The 17688-nt window shown below is 43.9% G+C and overlaps 3 protein-coding genes across 3 annotated transcripts; 1 reads left to right on the top strand and 2 right to left on the bottom strand.

The window, feature by feature from the left end:
• On the bottom strand, positions 1 to 1695 carry LOC101772992 (ribosomal RNA small subunit methyltransferase). Its single transcript, XM_004951668.2, has 2 exons — positions 1293 to 1695; positions 1 to 982 (listed from the first exon to the last, which is right to left on the bottom strand). Exons 1-2 carry the CDS (start codon positions 1617 to 1619, stop codon positions 230 to 232), a joined length of 1080 nt encoding a protein of 359 aa, XP_004951725.1. The 5' UTR covers positions 1620 to 1695; the 3' UTR covers positions 1 to 229.
• Positions 1696 to 4990: 3295 nt separating this feature from the next.
• LOC101772584 (ribosomal RNA small subunit methyltransferase) lies at positions 4991 to 6681 on the top strand. Its single transcript, XM_004951667.2, has 2 exons — positions 4991 to 5388; positions 5699 to 6681. The coding sequence occupies exons 1-2, from the start codon at positions 5062 to 5064 to the stop codon at positions 6449 to 6451; spliced, it is 1080 nt and encodes a 359-aa protein (XP_004951724.1). The 5' UTR covers positions 4991 to 5061; the 3' UTR covers positions 6452 to 6681.
• Positions 6682 to 6845: 164 nt separating this feature from the next.
• On the bottom strand, positions 6846 to 17426 carry LOC101772181 (SUN domain-containing protein 2). Its single transcript, XM_004951666.3, has 3 exons — positions 17043 to 17426; positions 15710 to 16826; positions 6846 to 7578 (listed from the first exon to the last, which is right to left on the bottom strand). The coding sequence occupies exons 2-3, from the start codon at positions 16778 to 16780 to the stop codon at positions 7282 to 7284; spliced, it is 1368 nt and encodes a 455-aa protein (XP_004951723.1). The 5' UTR covers positions 16781 to 16826; positions 17043 to 17426; the 3' UTR covers positions 6846 to 7281.
• Positions 17427 to 17688: the final 262 nt, after the last annotated feature.

Genomic DNA, 17688 nt, shown 5'->3' with positions numbered 1-17688 from the left:
TGTGGCAAATCGGTACTTAAGTTAACATGCATAAGCAACACTGAATATAATTTCCTTCCTTACAACCCTTTCAAACTATCTCAAAAGGATTTACCCAAGCAACCCAACTAGGAGGAGCCTATCCAAAATTTCTCTTAGCACAAGCTTATAAAAGTCTTAAAAAGCTTATACAACTTAACTGACAAAAATAAACAGAATATTCATGGTAAATGACCCATTAGCGGATCAATCACGAGAAATGTATACCAGCTTTGTTGAAGAGAGACAGCAAGTATAAGAAATCAACTTGACTCAGCTTGGAGCCTCTCTTTTCTGCAAAATCACCCTGTTGCAATATACCCATGATCTTTTCTTTAAAGCTTGCAGCACCACCTCCCACCATGTCTGCATCATCCATTTCCATCTCATCATCTTCCTTCTCATCGCCAGTCTCCATGCTCAGATCTTCAACCATATTAGCTAGCAATGCAACGTCGTCTGCAGACATCTTCTCCTCGCCCATCTCTGCATCTTGGGTAAGTTGGAGAGACTGCATGGTCTTGTAGTTCTTCTCTAGCAACTCAAGGACACGTTTCTGCTTGAAGATGGAGCCCAAGGTCTTGTTCTTCCTGTTGAAACAAATCCTCACAAGCCCATCCCACTCCTTGAAGCTGACAGGAGGGAGGGGCTTCCTGGGCTCGATACGCACAACTGATGAATCAACCTTGGGTGGAGGCCTGAAGTTGTTCCTTCCAACCTTCAGAAGATGTGACACTCGAGACAAGAGCTGCACGTTCACGGAGAGACGACAGTAGAGACTGTCCCCAGGCTGCGCCACAAGTCTCATGGCAAATTCCCGTTGAAACATGATCACAGCACACCTAAAGATTGGACGGTGTGACAGAAGCTTGAACGTCAGGGGAGATGAGATCTGGTACGGGATGTTTGCCACACATATATCAAAGTACGGGAGATCACATTTGAGGACATCTCCTTGGATAACCTGCATCATGAGTCAATTTATGGTATCAGGAATTTAGGATTCTATATATGTTCATATCAAAACTACTGTGCGAGAGAATGCAAAACAAGATAAGAAATACATATAGCTAATTGGGTTAAAGCCCAACAGTTATTGTTGTTCAATTTGCCATCACAATCCAGTTGGCCCTCAGAGAGAATTCACGCTATAGAACCTAGGAACTAACTATAACTCATCACAAATCGGGTACAACTGGAATCTTGCGAGCAGCAAGGAGAAATATAATCCATTCAATATTCAAGGGAACCAAGCGCTGGGAAAAGAATGGTACCTTGAGGCGCGAGGAGAGCGGGTGCCCCTGGAACCGGCGGTTGAGCTCGAGCACCATGCGCGGGTCGAGCTCGACGGCGACGACGGCCTTGACCCCCGCCTCGAGGAGGCGCTTGGTGAGGTTTCCCGTGCCCGGCCCGATCTCGAGGACGGTGTCGGTGGGCTTGAGCCCGGCCTTGGCGACGATGGAGTCCACCAGCGCGGGGTTCCGCAGGATGTGCTGCCCCTTGGACTTCTCGAACGGGATCCCGCCCTGCAGCCGGCCGCCCCCTCCTCCAGCGCCCCCCGCCGCGCCGTGGCGCTTCTTCTGGATCTTGCCCCCAGCCATGGAGGTGGGTTCGGATTCGCCCCTCGCGCCGCCGCTGGAAGAACAGGACGGTGAGGAGCGACGGGTCACGGGTGTGGAGAGGGGAGAGAGGGGCGGCTAGGGCTTTGGGGGTATTCAGCCGAAGCCGTTCCAGGATTGTCGACTCGGGCCTCCACTGGGCCAACCCAAATATGGTACCCAGCACGGCCCAGTTTTGCTCAAAGCTTATACTAGAAAGAAATTAAAGATGGAGGCCCGAGTGGACTATTATACTAGGCGTGAGTCTAAGTGTGGGCGGCTGTGGAGAGTAAAAGTCCGGTTGATAAGAAGATGGACCAAATGGCTCTCGCCGCCATTGTCCAAGCTATGCCGGAGGCCGTGGTAATGGCCATTTCTGAGGAGAAGACGGTAAGGAAGGTGTGGAAAGCTTTCGAGGAGATGCACGTCGGTGAAGAGCGCGTCAAGAAGGCTCGAGTACAAACCCTAAAGAGGGAGCTTGCTGGTATGTACATGGGCGATTCCAAAAAAATTAATGATTTTGCTTTGAAGGTCACCACAATTGTGAACGAGATTCGCTCTCTCGGTACGAAAGTGGAGTAGATCACAGTCGTCGAGAAGCTCCTGCATTCTGTCCCCGATAAGTTCGGACCCCTCATCAGCACCATTGAGCAATGGGAGGATGTGGAGGAGATGTCGGTGACGGAGACGATTGGGCGCTTGAGGGCGTTCGAGGAGTCCTCAAAAGGGTGGTGGCGTGATAAGGAGGTGGAGCAGCAGCTGTTGGCCGCATGTGCTGAGCCACGGCTCACGCGTGCGGGGTGGGAGGCCAAGGTCGCTCAAGAGAAAATGAGCAACAATTGCTCCAGTAGCAACGGCAACAAGACCGGTGAGAAGAAGTACCACGGCAAGTTCGACAAGTCCAAGATTAACTGCCGCAAGTGTGGTGAGTTCGGACACTTCGCCGATGAGCGTCCTGTGGAGAAGAAAGTGCTGAAGGGTGTGGCGCAACTTGCTATGGCAGATGCTGATGATGAGCCCACGCTACTGTGAAGCCCAACGTGGAGGTGCAAAATAAAGCCAACAAGATTAGGGGGTGATTGTTAGACTTAATCTTGTTGTTTACTATTTGTGTGAGTTGTCAGTGGTGTGTGCGTGAATTAGTTAGATACTTAGATTAGTGTAGGCTATGATTTGCATGTAGGTGCTTGCATGCAGGAGTGCGCTTTGGCTTGCCGAGTCAAGTGGAGGATGAGCCTTGGCGTGAGTAGTGGTGATCTGCATGCTTGGGTTAGTTAGCGACATGCAGGTGGAAGTGGCTTGCATGTAATCCAGGGAGATGGGTGCTGGTCGAGTCGTGCGGTGAAACCGTGTGCTTATCTTGCATGTAGGTGTATTAGTGGTGATTAGCTTGTGGGTTGCCCGGTTCTTACGGCAAGACGTGTAGACCGTATGAGCCAGGGCCACTATCTAGCTTGTGTGCGTGTGTCTTCAAATAGCTGGCCATGTAATCAGTTCGGGTGTGTGGTGAAGTGAAGAAAACAAAGAAAAGGTACCGGTGTGCAGTGCTGCAACTTTTGTGTGTGTGATTGCGTTTCTCATCCAGAGCCAAATAACGTGCAAGCGCTAGTATTGTGAGAGCTGGTGTGTGATCGAGAGAGCCTCAGTTCCAACACGCCTCACACCATCGCCTCACAGTCTAGCTGAGATACAAAGCACACGGTGATGGTAGTCATCTGACTGACAGCAGCTACACGAGCCGAGCCATTTTCTTCTTCTGATGATGATGAAAGGAAGGTAGGAGTTTTATTGATTATGACTCGAAACGTTCACATCCAAGAATACAGGAGGAGAACCAAGCCAAAATGACGGCCAGGTCCAAGAGTACAAGCACATGCTTTAGCAAGATAATGAGCCTCCCAACTGGATTACCTACTTTCATGTGCAAATCGCACACAATCAAAAGATTTAGGCCTTACATGTATGTAGGCCTTACATGTATGTCCTGAAGAATCATCATGTAAGAACGTCTGGTCATTTTCTTAATGTTCTTAAAGTTACTCTTCAAAAAATTCTTCCCCAAAACTATATATTAGAGGTTCTTCCAAAAAATTTTTCCCCAAAAAACATATCAATCCACAGCAGATCGCTAATAAATAGCTCCCAATATTTTAAAACAGGCCACGTCATCGTATTGGGTCCATCGGAAGGGACGCGCGAGCGTGCGGGAATCATGATTGGGGGAGAAATGCCAACGCTAAAATATACGCGGTGGTAGGCTATTTTTTAGCGTTGCTAAAAAATTGGGGAAGGTTTAGGTGGACTGTTGGAGTTCGTTTTTTCTCCTTTTTTCCTAAAAAAAAGTATTGGGGTAAGATTATTGCTCTTAATGATACTTAGACAATCCGAAGCCACTGTCATTTTCCTCATACCACAATCTTCAGCAAGAGCTAATGCTCCTGCACACCGCGACACGCCATTGCGTCCAAAGTTTCTGGTTCAATTATATTGGGTAATACCAAAGCACTTGCAGCAATGAAACCTCCTTGGTCATTTCGGCATATGACTCCAACAGATCCTTTGCAAGTGGCACGGGCAACTGCAACATCTGTATTGCATCGTCCACTTCCAGGTGCTATCTAGTGCCTAGCTAGATTTTAATTTCGGTTGTTGCTGGCATTTCCCTTTCATTTGAAATCCATGAACAATTTCCCATTCATCTATCACCTATTAACCATTGCCTAGATTCTATCGCCTACGTATAGAATCAGCTTGCGAAAATATTGCTGCAATTAAAAAGAATCCAATGATCCATTCTCTTCCGGTAACAAAATGAACTTAGCCCTTATTTAGTCACCCCCAACTCCCAACTTTGGCACTATGCAAAAAGAAGATTCCCCATCACATTAAACTTGCGGTACATGCATGGAGTACTAAATGTAGACGAAATTAAAAACTAATTGCACAATTTTGTTGTACTTTGCGAGACGAATCTTTTGAGCCTAATTAGTCAATGTTTGAACAATAATTCACAAATACAAACGAAACGCTACAGTGTGCTACAGTACTGCAACACTAATTTGGTACCTCCAAACTTTGGCAACTAAACAAGGCCTTGGCTCTTAAGATACTCCTCCATACAACGGTAGTACAAAATACATTAGAATAATCTTTGAGAGAGTTTGTACAAAATACTATTATAATATTGTACAAAAGACTATTACAAAACGGGAATTTTCCATCTTTAATTTCTTTCTAGTATAATATAAGCTTTGAGCAAAACTGGGCCGTGCTGGGTACCATATTTGTGTTGGCCCAGTGGAGGCCCGAGTCGACAATCCTGGAACGGCTTCGGCTGAATATCCCCAAAGCCCCAGCCGCCCCTCTCTCCCCTCTCCACACCCGTCGCTCCTCACCGTCCTGTTCTTCCAGCGGCGGCGCGAGGGGCGAATCCGAACCCACCTCCATGGCCTGGGGCAAGATCCAGAAGAAGCGCCACGGCGCGGCGGGGGGCGCTGGAGGAGGGGGCGGCCGGCTGCAGGGCGGGATCCCGTTCGAGAAGTCCAAGGGGCAGCACATCCTGCGGAACCCCGCGCTGGTGGACTCCATCGTCGCCAAGGCCGGGCTCAAGCCCACCGACACCGTCCTCGAGATCGGGCCGGGCACGGGAAACCTCACCAAGCGCCTCCTCGAGGCGGGGGTCAAGGCCGTCGTCGCCGTCGAGCTCGACCCGCGCATGGTGCTCGAGCTCAACCGCCGGTTCCAGGGGCACCCGCTCTCCTCGCGCCTCAAGGTACCATTCTTTTCCCAGCGCTTGGTTCCCTTGAATATTGAATGGATTATATTTCTCCTTGCTGCTCGCAAGATTCCAGTTGTACCCGATTTGTGATGAGTTATAGTTAGTTCCTAGGTTCTATAGCGTGAATTCTCTCTGAGGGCCAACTGGATTGTGATGGCAAATTGAACAACAATAACTGTTGGGCTTTAACCCAATTAGCTATATGTATTTCTTATCTTGTTTTGCATTCTCTCGCACAGTAGTTTTGATATGAACATATATAGAATCCTAAATTCCTGATACCATAAATTGACTCATGATGCAGGTTATCCAAGGAGATGTCCTCAAATGTGATCTCCCGTACTTTGATATATGTGTGGCAAACATCCCGTACCAGATCTCATCTCCCCTGACGTTCAAGCTTCTGTCACACCGTCCAATCTTTAGGTGTGCTGTGATCATGTTTCAACGGGAATTTGCCATGAGACTTGTGGCGCAGCCTGGGGACAGTCTCTACTGTCGTCTCTCCGTGAACGTGCAGCTCTTGTCTCGAGTGTCACATCTTCTGAGGGTTCCAAGGAACAACTTCAGGCCTCCACCCAAGGTTGATTCATCAGTTGTGCGTATCGAGCCCACGAAGCCCCTCCCTTCTGTCAGCTTCAAGGAGTGGGATGGGCTTGTGAGGATTTGTTTCAACAGGAAGAACAAGACCTTGGGCTCCATCTTCAAGCAGAAACGTGTCCTTGAGTTGCTAGAGAAGAACTACAAGACCATGCAGTCTCTCCAACTTACTCAAGATGCAGAGATGGGCGAGGAGAAGATGTCTGCAGACGACGTTGCATTGCTAGCTAATATGGTTGAAGATCTGAGCATGGAGACTGGCGATGAGAAGGAAGATGATGAAATGGAAATGGATGATGCAGACATGGTGGGAGGTGGTGCTGCAAGCTTTAAAGAAAAGATCATGGGTATATTGCAACAGGGTGATTTTGCAGAAAAGAGAGGCTCCAAGCTGGGTCAAGATGATTTCTCTAACTTGCTGTCTCTCTTCAACAAAGCTGGTATACATTTCTCGTGATTGATCCGCTAATGGGTCATTTACCATGAATATTCTGTTTATTTTTGTCAGTTAAGTTGTATAAGCTTTTTAAGACTTTTATAAGCTTGTGCTAAGAGAAATTTTGGATAGGCTCCTCCTAGTTGGGTTAGCTGGGTAATCCTTTTGAGATAGTTTGAAAGGGTTGTAAGGAAGGAAATTATATTCAGTGTTGCTTATGCATGTTGACTTAAGTACCGATTTGCCAAACATGACAAGTGTCATTGATTCACAACAGCAGGAACAACAAAGCTTTCGGATCCACGTGAGCGCATCACACCCTAGTCATGGCGACCTGCTTGTACTCAATTTCCTAAAAAAATTTATTAAAACAGTGGGATCCCTGTTCATGCAAAAACTTACGACCATGCAGATGTACGTGTCGGACACCTTAACTCCACGTGCATTACAGTTTTTCTAATTGTTACAATTCAATCGTAGCATGGAGCAACCGGAGTTGCAAACAAGCATATTGGAAACCAAACTAGGAACATTGTAGCGATCGGAGTCATAAAATAATAGAATAAGAAATCTAGCTAGGTACAAAACGTCAGGAACTGTTCATGACAATCTGCTAAAGACTACTGAAATCAACCTTAGCAATACAGGTTTACAGGTGCAGTGCCAGACCCTTGTAATGAGCTCAACCTTCCCTTGCGCCATGCTCTGGCATTCACTCTCCCACCTGTCCTAGAATTGTCTGATAGGGCCTGAAGTGCTGACTAAATGCTAAACCATGCTCACACTGGCAAATGAGCTGTGGGAATCTTGTGAAGCCCTGCATGCAACTCCCAGAGCAGGCCATCAGGGCATCATGCTGCAATGCTGAGGGTGCCAGGCTCTGTACCATGCACCCTGAAGCGATAGATGCATGTAAGTTCTGAGTTCCCGTGGTTTGAGGAGAATTCAAACCGAACCATGTTGACAGCTTGTGGATTGGCGCTTCTCTCTAGTTGGAAGGTCTGGGCATTGCTGTTGTCAAGGTTATAAGAGAACTCCCCTAAAGTAGCCATCGCATTTGAATCCTTGTCTGAATCCTCTTGTGATACTTGGTACTGTCCACGGACCTGGAAATCCTTCGGAGCACTAGATCTATCGTAGGCCACACTCTGCACACACAAGTCATGATATCCATGAGTTAGTACATAGAACTTGGAGATAGTGACTGAATACCTAGCCCTGACTCGTGGCATATTATGGTATATATAATATCAATAATTTCTTAGTATGAACTATGAAGAGCTTGGAGACAATGACTGAATATAGAAAATAACATCCACCTAGCCCTGACCCATGGAATGATGTATAAAATCAATAATTTCTTTTATGATAACTCACTTGACCATGTAAACACACTCCCATGTTGAGTTAGACTTGGCAGTTTAAAATTGGATTCATATGTGATGGTAGGGATTGATATGTGAGTGTACATAAGGATTGTGGTAGGGATTGGTATGTGAGTGTACATAAGGATTGTGGCAACTCCAATTACCAAATTCAGGTTTAGTAATAATAAAATTCCCTCAAAAGATAATAAAATAACAATGTTTTGAACAATTAATAATATTGTACCACCTCCATTCAAAGTTGACATTTTCGAAAAGATTATTGACTAGCATTTATGTCACAATTGTTGTCTGAAATATCAGCTTTTACCAGAGGGAGTGGTAAGATATCATAAATCAGTAATTAAGTTACTGTTCATGACTTTATGTTGCATGTCCTGTGATCATACTAGCACATTTGGGTAGAAGATCAAGGGAACTGATACTTATGCAAGTTTCTCAAGCTAGCCATGTGAGATAGCATAAGCTTGATAATCAGTATACTTCTTACAACCTAATAACGGATTCAGGATATCACATGAGTCCCTTGCCAATTGAATAGTGTCTGATAAAAATATCACTCCCAAGTGCTATGTCAGTTCCATCTCACATGCTCATATCAATCCCACCAAAGACCTTTATCAAAAAAAAAAATCCCACCAAAGGAAACAAACTGTAGAACATCAAATCTGATATGTCAAGCAAGCGAGCTGCGGCAATAGAGGAGATCATGCTAGCAGCACCACATGAACGCTGTGAAGTGGAGAAAATGTCAAGCAAGCGAGCTGCGGCAATGGGGGATGCAAAGATACTGGAGAAGGCAATGAACTTGGCGGCCAAGAAGAATTCACTTGAGCCAGGTAATTGCTTGTCTTTTCCGTCTATTTCAGATTCTACCATTGCAACTAGAATTGCCAACGTAGGTGTTTCTTTGGGTAGAGATGATAGTGTTATTTTATCCTCTATTACATCTATCAAAAATTTAGAAATTGATAGGTTTAACGTCTCAGCAAAATGTAATAGCAACAACAAGTCAACCTCCCCTAAGATTAACCTGGACGAGGATATGCTTGAGGAAGTCTATGATCACATTTGTAGTGATTTAGTTGCGACACCCCGAAGGAAAAAAAATCCAATTCTAGAAAAATGAACAAAGGGGGATCAACTTCCAAAAAACCAATAACACCATCTAAGCTAAGTTTTAAATGAAAGGGGTCTTCTAGAATATCGGAGGTCTTAGAGACTTGGCTAAACATGGGTATTTGGAAAATATGGTTACAGAGGAGCAAATTGATTTTATTGCCCTCATGGAAACGGGTCGGGATCATTTCCTTGATGGGACCCTTAAAAAATTATGTGGTGGCAAAGAATATATTTGGCACGCATGGCACCACATGGGCGATCCGGGGGAATTCTCCTCGGCATTAATCTCCTGGTGTTTGACATTGGGGCCATAGATGAGGGTGATTTTTATGTGAAATTCACACTTCACACTAAAAATGATGGCTTCAAATGGGCTTTGTTTGCAGTTTATGGACCTGCACAACAGCATGATAAAGATAAATTTTTAACAGAGATGGCCCATTCGTGTAGTATTATTGGTGGATATTTTAATATTATGTGTCGTCCAGAAGATAAAAATAAGGACAACTTTGATGCAAAATGGCCTGATCTTTTTAACATGGTCATTCAATCATTAGATCTCAGGGAAATAGATATGTCTGGTCGTCATTATACTTGGGCAAGTAGTGGGAATGACCCAACCTTCGAGAAACTAGATTGAGTGTTAGTCATTACTGAGTGGGAGCAAAAACTCCCTCACTACTGTTCAGGCAAAAGATAGGAGTAATTCGGACAATACACCGTTATTACTAAACACAGGTGCCTCGTCTCATAACAGGCCTCCAACACTGTTCAAATTCGAACGTGGTTGGCTGATAAGGGATTGTTTTTACAATCTAGTTGCTAATAAATGGCAAGAGGAAACCAAAGGTGCCACTGCCATGGAAAAATGGCAAAAAAAAATACGGTCTCTCCGACAATTCCTGAGAGGTTGGGCCAAAAATATATCAGGCCATAATAAAAGAGAAAAAGATTTTAGTCTTGATAACCTTGATAAAAAGGCAGAAGTCAACATGCTCTCAGACCAAGAGCTAAATGTAAAACACTATCTCAATGAACGATTAGTTCAGTTGTTGAGAGAAGAAGAGATAAAATGGTACGAGACAACCAAGACCAAAGACCTTTTGGAAGGGGATGATAATACCCAATATTTCCATTAGGTTGCTAATGGTAAACATAGAAAACAACACATCTTCAAATTAGAGCAAGAAGATGGAGTTATTGTTGGTGATGCTGAATTAAAAGCGTATATCACAAATTATTATAAAGGTCTTTTTGGACCACCAGAAGAAAATAATTTTAGCCCAGTGGAACATCATAATCAAGACATACCTCAGGTGTCAGAGGAGGAAAATAACCTTCTCACGGCACCTTTCACGGAGAAGGAAGTAAAGGAGGCGGTGTTCCGGATGGAACATAATAAATCTCCCGGGCCCGATGGTTTCCCTATAGAGTTTTACCAAGTATTCTAGGAAATTATAAAATCGGACTTGATGGCACGTTTCAGAGATTTTTTTGAAGGGTGTCTCCCGTTACATAGTCTCAATTTTGGAGTAATCACACTACTGCCAAAGACAACTGAGGCAACAAAAATACAACAATATAGACCCATATGCTTGCTTAATGTAAGCTTTAAAATTTTTACTAAGGTTGCTACCAATAGACTCATGGGAGTGGCTAGCAAAATGGTCAGACCTTCTCAAACAACATTCATGCTTGGAAGAAATATTATGGAAGGTGTTGTGATTTTACATGAAACCATTCATGAATTACATTCAAAGAAACTTAATGGAGTGATACTCAAAATTGATTTCAAGAAGGCCTATGATAAAGTAAAAATGGTCTTTTCTCCAGCAAACTCTCAAGAATTAGGGCCCGTTCGGTTATCCTGGAATGAGGCCTGTAACAGCCCGTTCCACCTGTATTATTTCCAGCCGGATTGGAAACCACCCCGCGACGAAAAGCCCGTTCGGTTTGGACCAGCCCGGGAATGAAACAGGCTACGAACGGCCATTTCCTCACCTCCACGGCCCGGAAGACATCCCAACCTCATCCCTCCCGGAACGGATCCTGGCGAGGCAACGACACAAGGCGGAGCTGGCGGCGCCGCGAGGTGGCAGCGTGGCGGCGCGGCACATCCCCGACAGCCACCACCGCGACGGTTACAGCGACGACGACCGCATCCCGTTCGACGTCCACGCTCTCCGCCCCCTTCTCGCCAGTAAGCCGTGCCCTCCTCTCCCACCCTCGCGTTTCTTATTCTTGTCTCTTGATTTGGAGCAGCTGCCAACGGCAGCAGCGTCCATGCGAGTTAACTGGCGAGGGGGGAGGGTAATGGGGAGGCCTGCACCTCGGGCGCCATGTGGGCAGAGGAGAGGGGAGGGAGTTGGGAGTGGGGTTTTCTTTCTCCAGGGGAGGCGCCGCCTTTGCATTGCTATGCTTTGGTAAATCACAATGCTACTCTGTGGATTGCTATTGCTTATTGCTGGGGAAGCTTTTGATTTTGATGGTGGCTTGGGCTTGGATTGGAACATGATGACTGTGTGTGTAGTGGCTGCCGCGTGCTGTGATTCTCTGAACCTGATAGCACAGGCCCTGGTGTGTGTGTAGATTTTCTTGTAGAAGTTTTGCTTTAGAAATCGAAACTAGCATCAGTATAGTTATGGTTTTCAATTTGTATGACAACCACTGGTAGGAACCCGTAGGACATGCAGTTAGCTTTCACGCCAACAAATACTTCTATGCTCTTGCTCTTGATGGTCAATATACGAAACTGTTGCAGGACGTAGCAAGCTATTCTTAAGTTTTTGGTGGTAGAGTCTGTCAAGCTGTATCCTTAACTTCAGCTGATGTTCAGTTGTATTTTGCTAGACATGATAGTGACATATTGCTAACACTGTCTGGTACTTTGTCGTATTCAATTGAATCAATCACCATAAACTGCGAGGATTGTAACATCTGTTTTTCTGAAAACTGGACTGCAGTTCGTATTTTGGCTGAATCTTCTAGTTTCTTTTTTATGATACGACCAAAGTGGTGTCAGATAACGTGTGACTGTATGTTTCTTGGTTTTCACATGTGAGATTTTGTACGTTTCTTAGTTTTCATACAAGATGTTTCTTGGTGTCTGAACCTATCTGATTATACTCTGTACTTCGCAATTGTCAGTATACTGTATATGAAAATTTTGCATCTTGGAACACATGCCTAGCATCTTAACTGTTAAGTTTAGAAAATTCAGTTTTGACACTTTGATTCACCGCCAAGAGACTTCAGTTATTTTTTGTTTGTCCTGTACCATAGGTTCTTTGTAATTTGGTCCTCCATGACACTTTGTTCTTGGCTGACCATTCCAATATGCTTTCGTAGTGGACTCTCCCTTTAACAGCCCTCAATCAAATTTTGTATGTTTCTTGTTTCTGTTAGCACTCCCCTTTTTTTACACTTCAGATATGGATTAAGTTGAGTTACTCAACATCAAATTGTGATGCTCTACCTTGTTCAGAAACAAATGTTTCTTTCTGTAAGTTTCATGCGTCTGTTAGCACTTTTCTTTTTTTACGCTTCAGATATGAGTTCAGTTGAGTTAACATCAACTTGTGATGCTGTGCTTCATTCAAAATAGATGTTTGTTAAGATTTCACACGTCTGTTGCTCCTCTTTTTTTTTACACTTAAGATATGAATTCAGTCAAGTTAAAGTGTTAAAACATGACATTTGTTATTGCCAATTCTTGTGCATAAAAACTGACATTTTTTTATTGCCAATTCTTGTGCATTAAAACTGACATTTTTTTATTGCCAATTCTTGTGCATTAAAACTGACATTTTTTTTCGTCATTGCAATTTCAGATCTGGAACACTTAGATTTCCATTGAGTTGAAGGGCTTCGCCGGTTTACCTCCTGCAAGTAATTGATTACTTCTACAAGTTTGGATTAACAAGACTCTCTCCTAGATGCTACTATATGTTACCAGATGCTGAGTTATGTCATGGTTCCTGTCAGTGATGGAATGGTTCACTTGATTAAAAATGTTTGGTATGCAACAACGTGTACCTGAGAAATTCACGATGTTTCCTATGCTGGTAGTTATTCATGTTTTTCTCACTTGATTAAAAATTGTGTATGGCTGAAGTTGTTTTCTCACAAAGTTTCAGTGAACAATGTCCTGCAGCAAATATTTATCTGGACAACGTGAATTGAACATTGTAGTTTATGGTGACATTGTGTATGGCTGAAGTTTTGAACTGAAGTGACAGGATCCAATCCTTTGCTGCCGAATGCATGATAATTGCTTGCTTAGAAGCATTCCTGCTGGATTAATTCCACGCCAGGAATGAGTGAAAGGGCTGGATCCACTGATTCCTGGCCTGGAACCGTTCGGTCTGGAACCGTTCCTTTGCTGCTGAACAAGGCCTTAAGGGGTTTAGCCGGAAATGGTGCACATGGATTGAAAATTTTGTTTCAGGAGGGAGTGTGGGCATCAAAGTTAATGATGACATTGGGCAATACTTCCAAACAAAAAAACGGTCTTAGACAAGGAGATCCTATATCACCAATATTATTTAATATTGTGGTAGACATGCTCTCTATTTTGATTAAGAGAGCAAAGGAAGATGGCCAAATTAGAGGGGTCATTCCTCATTTGGTGGATGATGGGTTATCTATTCTGCAATATGCAGATGATACAATCATATTCATGGATCATGATTTGGAGCAAGCTAAAAATATGAAATTATTGCTCAGTGTCTTTGAATAGTTGTCGGGTCTCAAAATTAACTTTCACAAGAGTGAGATTTTTTGTTATGGAGAGGCCAAATATTACGAACAACATTATACTGAGCTGTTTGGATGCGATCGAGGGGATCTTCCTTTCAGGTACTTAGGGATCCCGATGCACCATTGTAAACTCCGTAATGCGGATTGGGGTGCAATTGAGGATAGATTCAAACAAAAACTAAGTACTTGGAAGGCAAAACACCTATCATATGGTGGTAGGCTGGTGTTATTAAATTCAGTGCTGAGCAGCCTTCCTATGTTCATGATGTCCTTTTTCGAAATCCCAAAAGGGGTCCTAAGAAATCTAGATCTCTATCGGTCAAGATTCTTTTGGCAAGGTAACAATAACAAACAAAAATATCGCCAAGCCAAATGGGACATCTTGTGTCGACCCATAGACCAAGGAGGGTTGGGAATAACAGATCTCTGGATTAAAAACAAATGCCTCCTAAGCAAATGGTTATTCAAATTACTCAATGAAGAGGGGACCTGGCAAACCTTACTTAGAAATAAATATCTAAGTTCAAATGTTTGACGCAGGTTAAAATTAAACCTGGGGACTCACATTTTTGGAAAGGTTTATTAAAAGTCAGGAAAGATTTCTAGGATGCAGGACATTCAAAATAAAAGATGGTTCGCAAACTAGATTCTGGGAAGACACTTGGGTAGGGTCAAAACCACTTAAAGAGCAATTCCCAAGTTTGTATGATATTACCTACTATCCTCACACGACCATGGCTAATGTTATGAATCAAATGCCACTAAATATTTCCTTTTGAAGGGCGTTAATTGGGGATAAATTGGTGGCTTGGAATAGCCTGGTGGCTAAAGTAGTTGACTACCAGCTAACTCCTGAGAGAGACAGGTTCCATTGGGAGCTACATAATAACGGCATGTTTTCGATTCGGTCTATGTACCAATATATGATGATCCAGGGTATCCCTTTCACCCAAAATTTTATTTGGAAATTGAAAATTCCTCTAAAAAATAAAGATTTTCCTTTGGTTCATCCAGCGGGGTGTAATATTAACAAAGGATAATCTAGTCAAGAGAAATTGGAAGGGTAGTAAAAAATGTTGCTTTTGTGATAGTAATGAGACAATCAAGCATCTATTTTTTGATTGTCATCATGCAAAAGCTATTTGGAGGATTGTTTATATTGCTACCGGGTTGACTCCACTTAGGTCTATAAATCATATGCTACGGAATTGGTTAACGGGCATAGATAATAAGATAAGACGTTTGATCTTTGTGGGGGTTGCTGCTCTTATGTGGGCGATTTGGTGTACTCGAAATGATATAATTTTTGAGAAAAAAAAGTTCACTTCTTTTATGCAGGTGGTATTCAGGGGAGCTAATTGGCTACAGTTTTGGTCCCTGTTGCAGCGTGAAGACACAAGGGAATCAGTTTGGGTGGCGAGTAAAGCGTTGGAAGTCGTCGCTTTGGATATCTTCACCAAGAACGGATGGAGAAGCAATAATAGACTTTGCTTATGATTTTTTCCCTTAAGATAAGTCAACTTTTATTTTCATTTCAGTGATCAGCTGTTAAGCTGAATTTGCTGTAAGAACTTGGCTATGTGCGGTCGCAGAGGCCAGAGACAATTCCATTTTCTAAAAAAATCAAATCTGATATGTTCATGACGGTAACAGCATCTAAGCTTCTAAGTTTAGCCTCATGGATTAGATCGGGAGTGAGAGCAGACAGAGTGAGATCATTGGAATGGAACCCGAAGCAGAATTGCTGATCAGCGACAAGTGGTGCAACTATAGTGAGACTGCACACAAACATGATAACTGTTTCTGAACTGACTAATTGACAGAGGAAACTAAATTAGCGGCTGATGACATATGGCAGATGCCTTGTGGCTGACTAGATACCAACTTCAGTGGGATATATGTTTGCTACAGGAACATTAGCACTCAATTTTACATAAATTAACCAGCTATGAAAATGTGAAATGAATAATAATTACTCATTAGATAACATGAATATTTGGCACAATAAACTTACCTTGTCAACATGCTCTAGAGTGACCGCCTCAGGAATTATTCCTGTTCTTAGCTTCACATCCACAAACCCACTACTTCCCTTCAGCGCAAAACACTCTCCTGGCTGCCCAAAACTTGGCTCCAGCATCTTTTTGGCTGTTTTATGCACACTGTTGCGACTATGGAAATAGTTCTTGCCATTCATGAAAGGCTCTGAATGACTTACTACTTTTCCACCACCAGATCCGAGGGCATAATCCACCATACCAAGGCCATCAGCAGAATGCCTTGCTATCTCGATCTCAACTATCTCTTTGGCATATAGCCTTATATCTTCCAAGGTTATGTCATCATCTGTACCACCCAATCCCTTCTTTTCCTTCAACTGACTCAAAATCTCCTCAAATTCTTTCTTAGAAAGAAATCCCATGTCCCTAAGCTCAGCTATTGACTTGTCTAACTTTCCAGTTTTGTCTTCCAATGCCTTCATCTTTTTCTCTAACTCATTACCTCTGGTCTCAAATTGCTTGGTGATATCCCTTTTTGTTTTGTCAATCTCATTTCCTAGCTTCTTATCCAAAATGTCCAGCTGTACTTGAAGCATTTTGGTTGTCTTCTTGAACCCCTCCACCTTGGATAGCCTGCTCTCCATATCCAGTGTTGTAAATGATAATTCACCATTTTGCCATCTCCAAACCAACTGCCCCATCCAAGTGATAGCTGAAATAAGAAGGCACAGTTTCACCAGCACACTTAAGGCAGTTACCCACTTGGCCTTTTCTTGTTTAGTAGAGATTTTCTTTCGACGTTCAGCAGCTGCTGAAGCAACCGCATCTTTCCTTGCCTCTGATGAATATTTTGGCTTGTCAAGAACTGATTCTCCACGGATAGTATGACTAAGATCCTTCTTGCTTGCAATCTTATCTTCTGAAATCCCATTGACTCCACCTTCAGCGAGAAGCTCAGGCGAGGCTTTCTTCTTTGCAACAACAACTGTCCGTCGCCTAACATCTTGGCTAGAATGTGAGTCCAAACTTAATGCATGGTTCCCATTTGTATTCGCAGTTGGAATCGCAGCAGTGGAGGCTGACATTGCTGTACACTATAAAGCAGATAGTGTTCTAGAAATAATGATGCTCCTGTAATTTAAGGTAGCAGGAATTTAGTAAAGTTCAGTTCAAGGATAGACCGCAAAGTTTTATACAAATCCAGACAACTATTTAGCTGATAGTTTGATACCCTTCACAGCAGAAACCAGAACAAGTGAAGACAAGGAATCCGGTGGTATTTTTGTAATCGGCAAAAATAAAATCATGGTACCAGAGAGGCGAGGAGGAAGAGTAAAGGGTGCATGCCTGCCTGCAGGGGTGTGGGCGGTTGCTCGGCAGCCGACGTGCGATCCCCTCACTGGTTCTCCACGCTGCCGGCGAGATGGAAAATGGGCGGAGGGCTCGAGCCCACTGGACGCGCCGCCTGCTTCTCCCCCGACGGGCGCCGAAGGCTCGATTCGGACAGCGGGCGCCCCTCCGCTCGTCCAGATCCAGCGAGGGCGCGGGAGGAGGAGCAAGGTTGGCTGGGAGAAGGACGCGTCAGGAGTCGCGACGCCTGCTGCTCCCAGATCTTGGTCGGAGGTAGACGACTGACGAGCTCCACGCCTCCGCCGGATTCGAAGAAGAGGACGGGAGCGCAGAGAGAGATGGAGTTTTTATTTTTATTTTTTTAATCTCGAGATGAGAGGAGAGAGGTTTGATTGGAGGTTTCCATTGATATTTTGCCATTATTGACGTTTTTGCCCTCGGCTCGGCTTCCTCCTCCCCTCCCCCCCCCACCCCCCCCACACAAACACAAGGGCTTTTGCGGGATTCACAACGTCTGCTAAGTCTTTTGCAAGATTCTAAACTTCTTTTCTTTTTGCGAGGGTCCCAATGTCTGATGCCCCCTGACCAATAACATTATCTTGGGGGTTGAAATTTTAAAATGTGTTAATCTCTCCATCCAGTT

This window comes from Setaria italica, chromosome I (assembly GCF_000263155.2).
Source record: "Setaria italica strain Yugu1 chromosome I, Setaria_italica_v2.0, whole genome shotgun sequence".
Classification (NCBI taxonomy): Eukaryota; Viridiplantae; Streptophyta; class Magnoliopsida; order Poales; family Poaceae; genus Setaria; species Setaria italica.
Note: the sequence above shows the minus strand (reverse complement) of the source record. Positions and strands in the feature narration are given on the sequence as shown.

Coding starts and splice junctions, on each gene's coding strand:
- LOC101772992 (XM_004951668.2), bottom strand. CDS start 1,619: ATGGCTGGGGGCAAGATCCAGAAGAAGCGCCACGGCGCGGCGGGGGGC. Junction 983..1,292: donor CGCTCTCCTCGCGCCTCAAG/GTACCATTCTTT, acceptor CTCATGATGCAG/GTTATCCAAGGAGATGTCCT.
- LOC101772584 (XM_004951667.2), top strand. CDS start 5,062: ATGGCCTGGGGCAAGATCCAGAAGAAGCGCCACGGCGCGGCGGGGGGC. Junction 5,389..5,698: donor CGCTCTCCTCGCGCCTCAAG/GTACCATTCTTT, acceptor CTCATGATGCAG/GTTATCCAAGGAGATGTCCT.
- LOC101772181 (XM_004951666.3), bottom strand. CDS start 16,780: ATGTCAGCCTCCACTGCTGCGATTCCAACTGCGAATACAAATGGGAAC. Junction 7,579..15,709: donor CTCTAGAGCATGTTGACAAG/GTAAGTTTATTG, acceptor TTGTGTGTGCAG/AGTGTGGCCTACGATAGATC.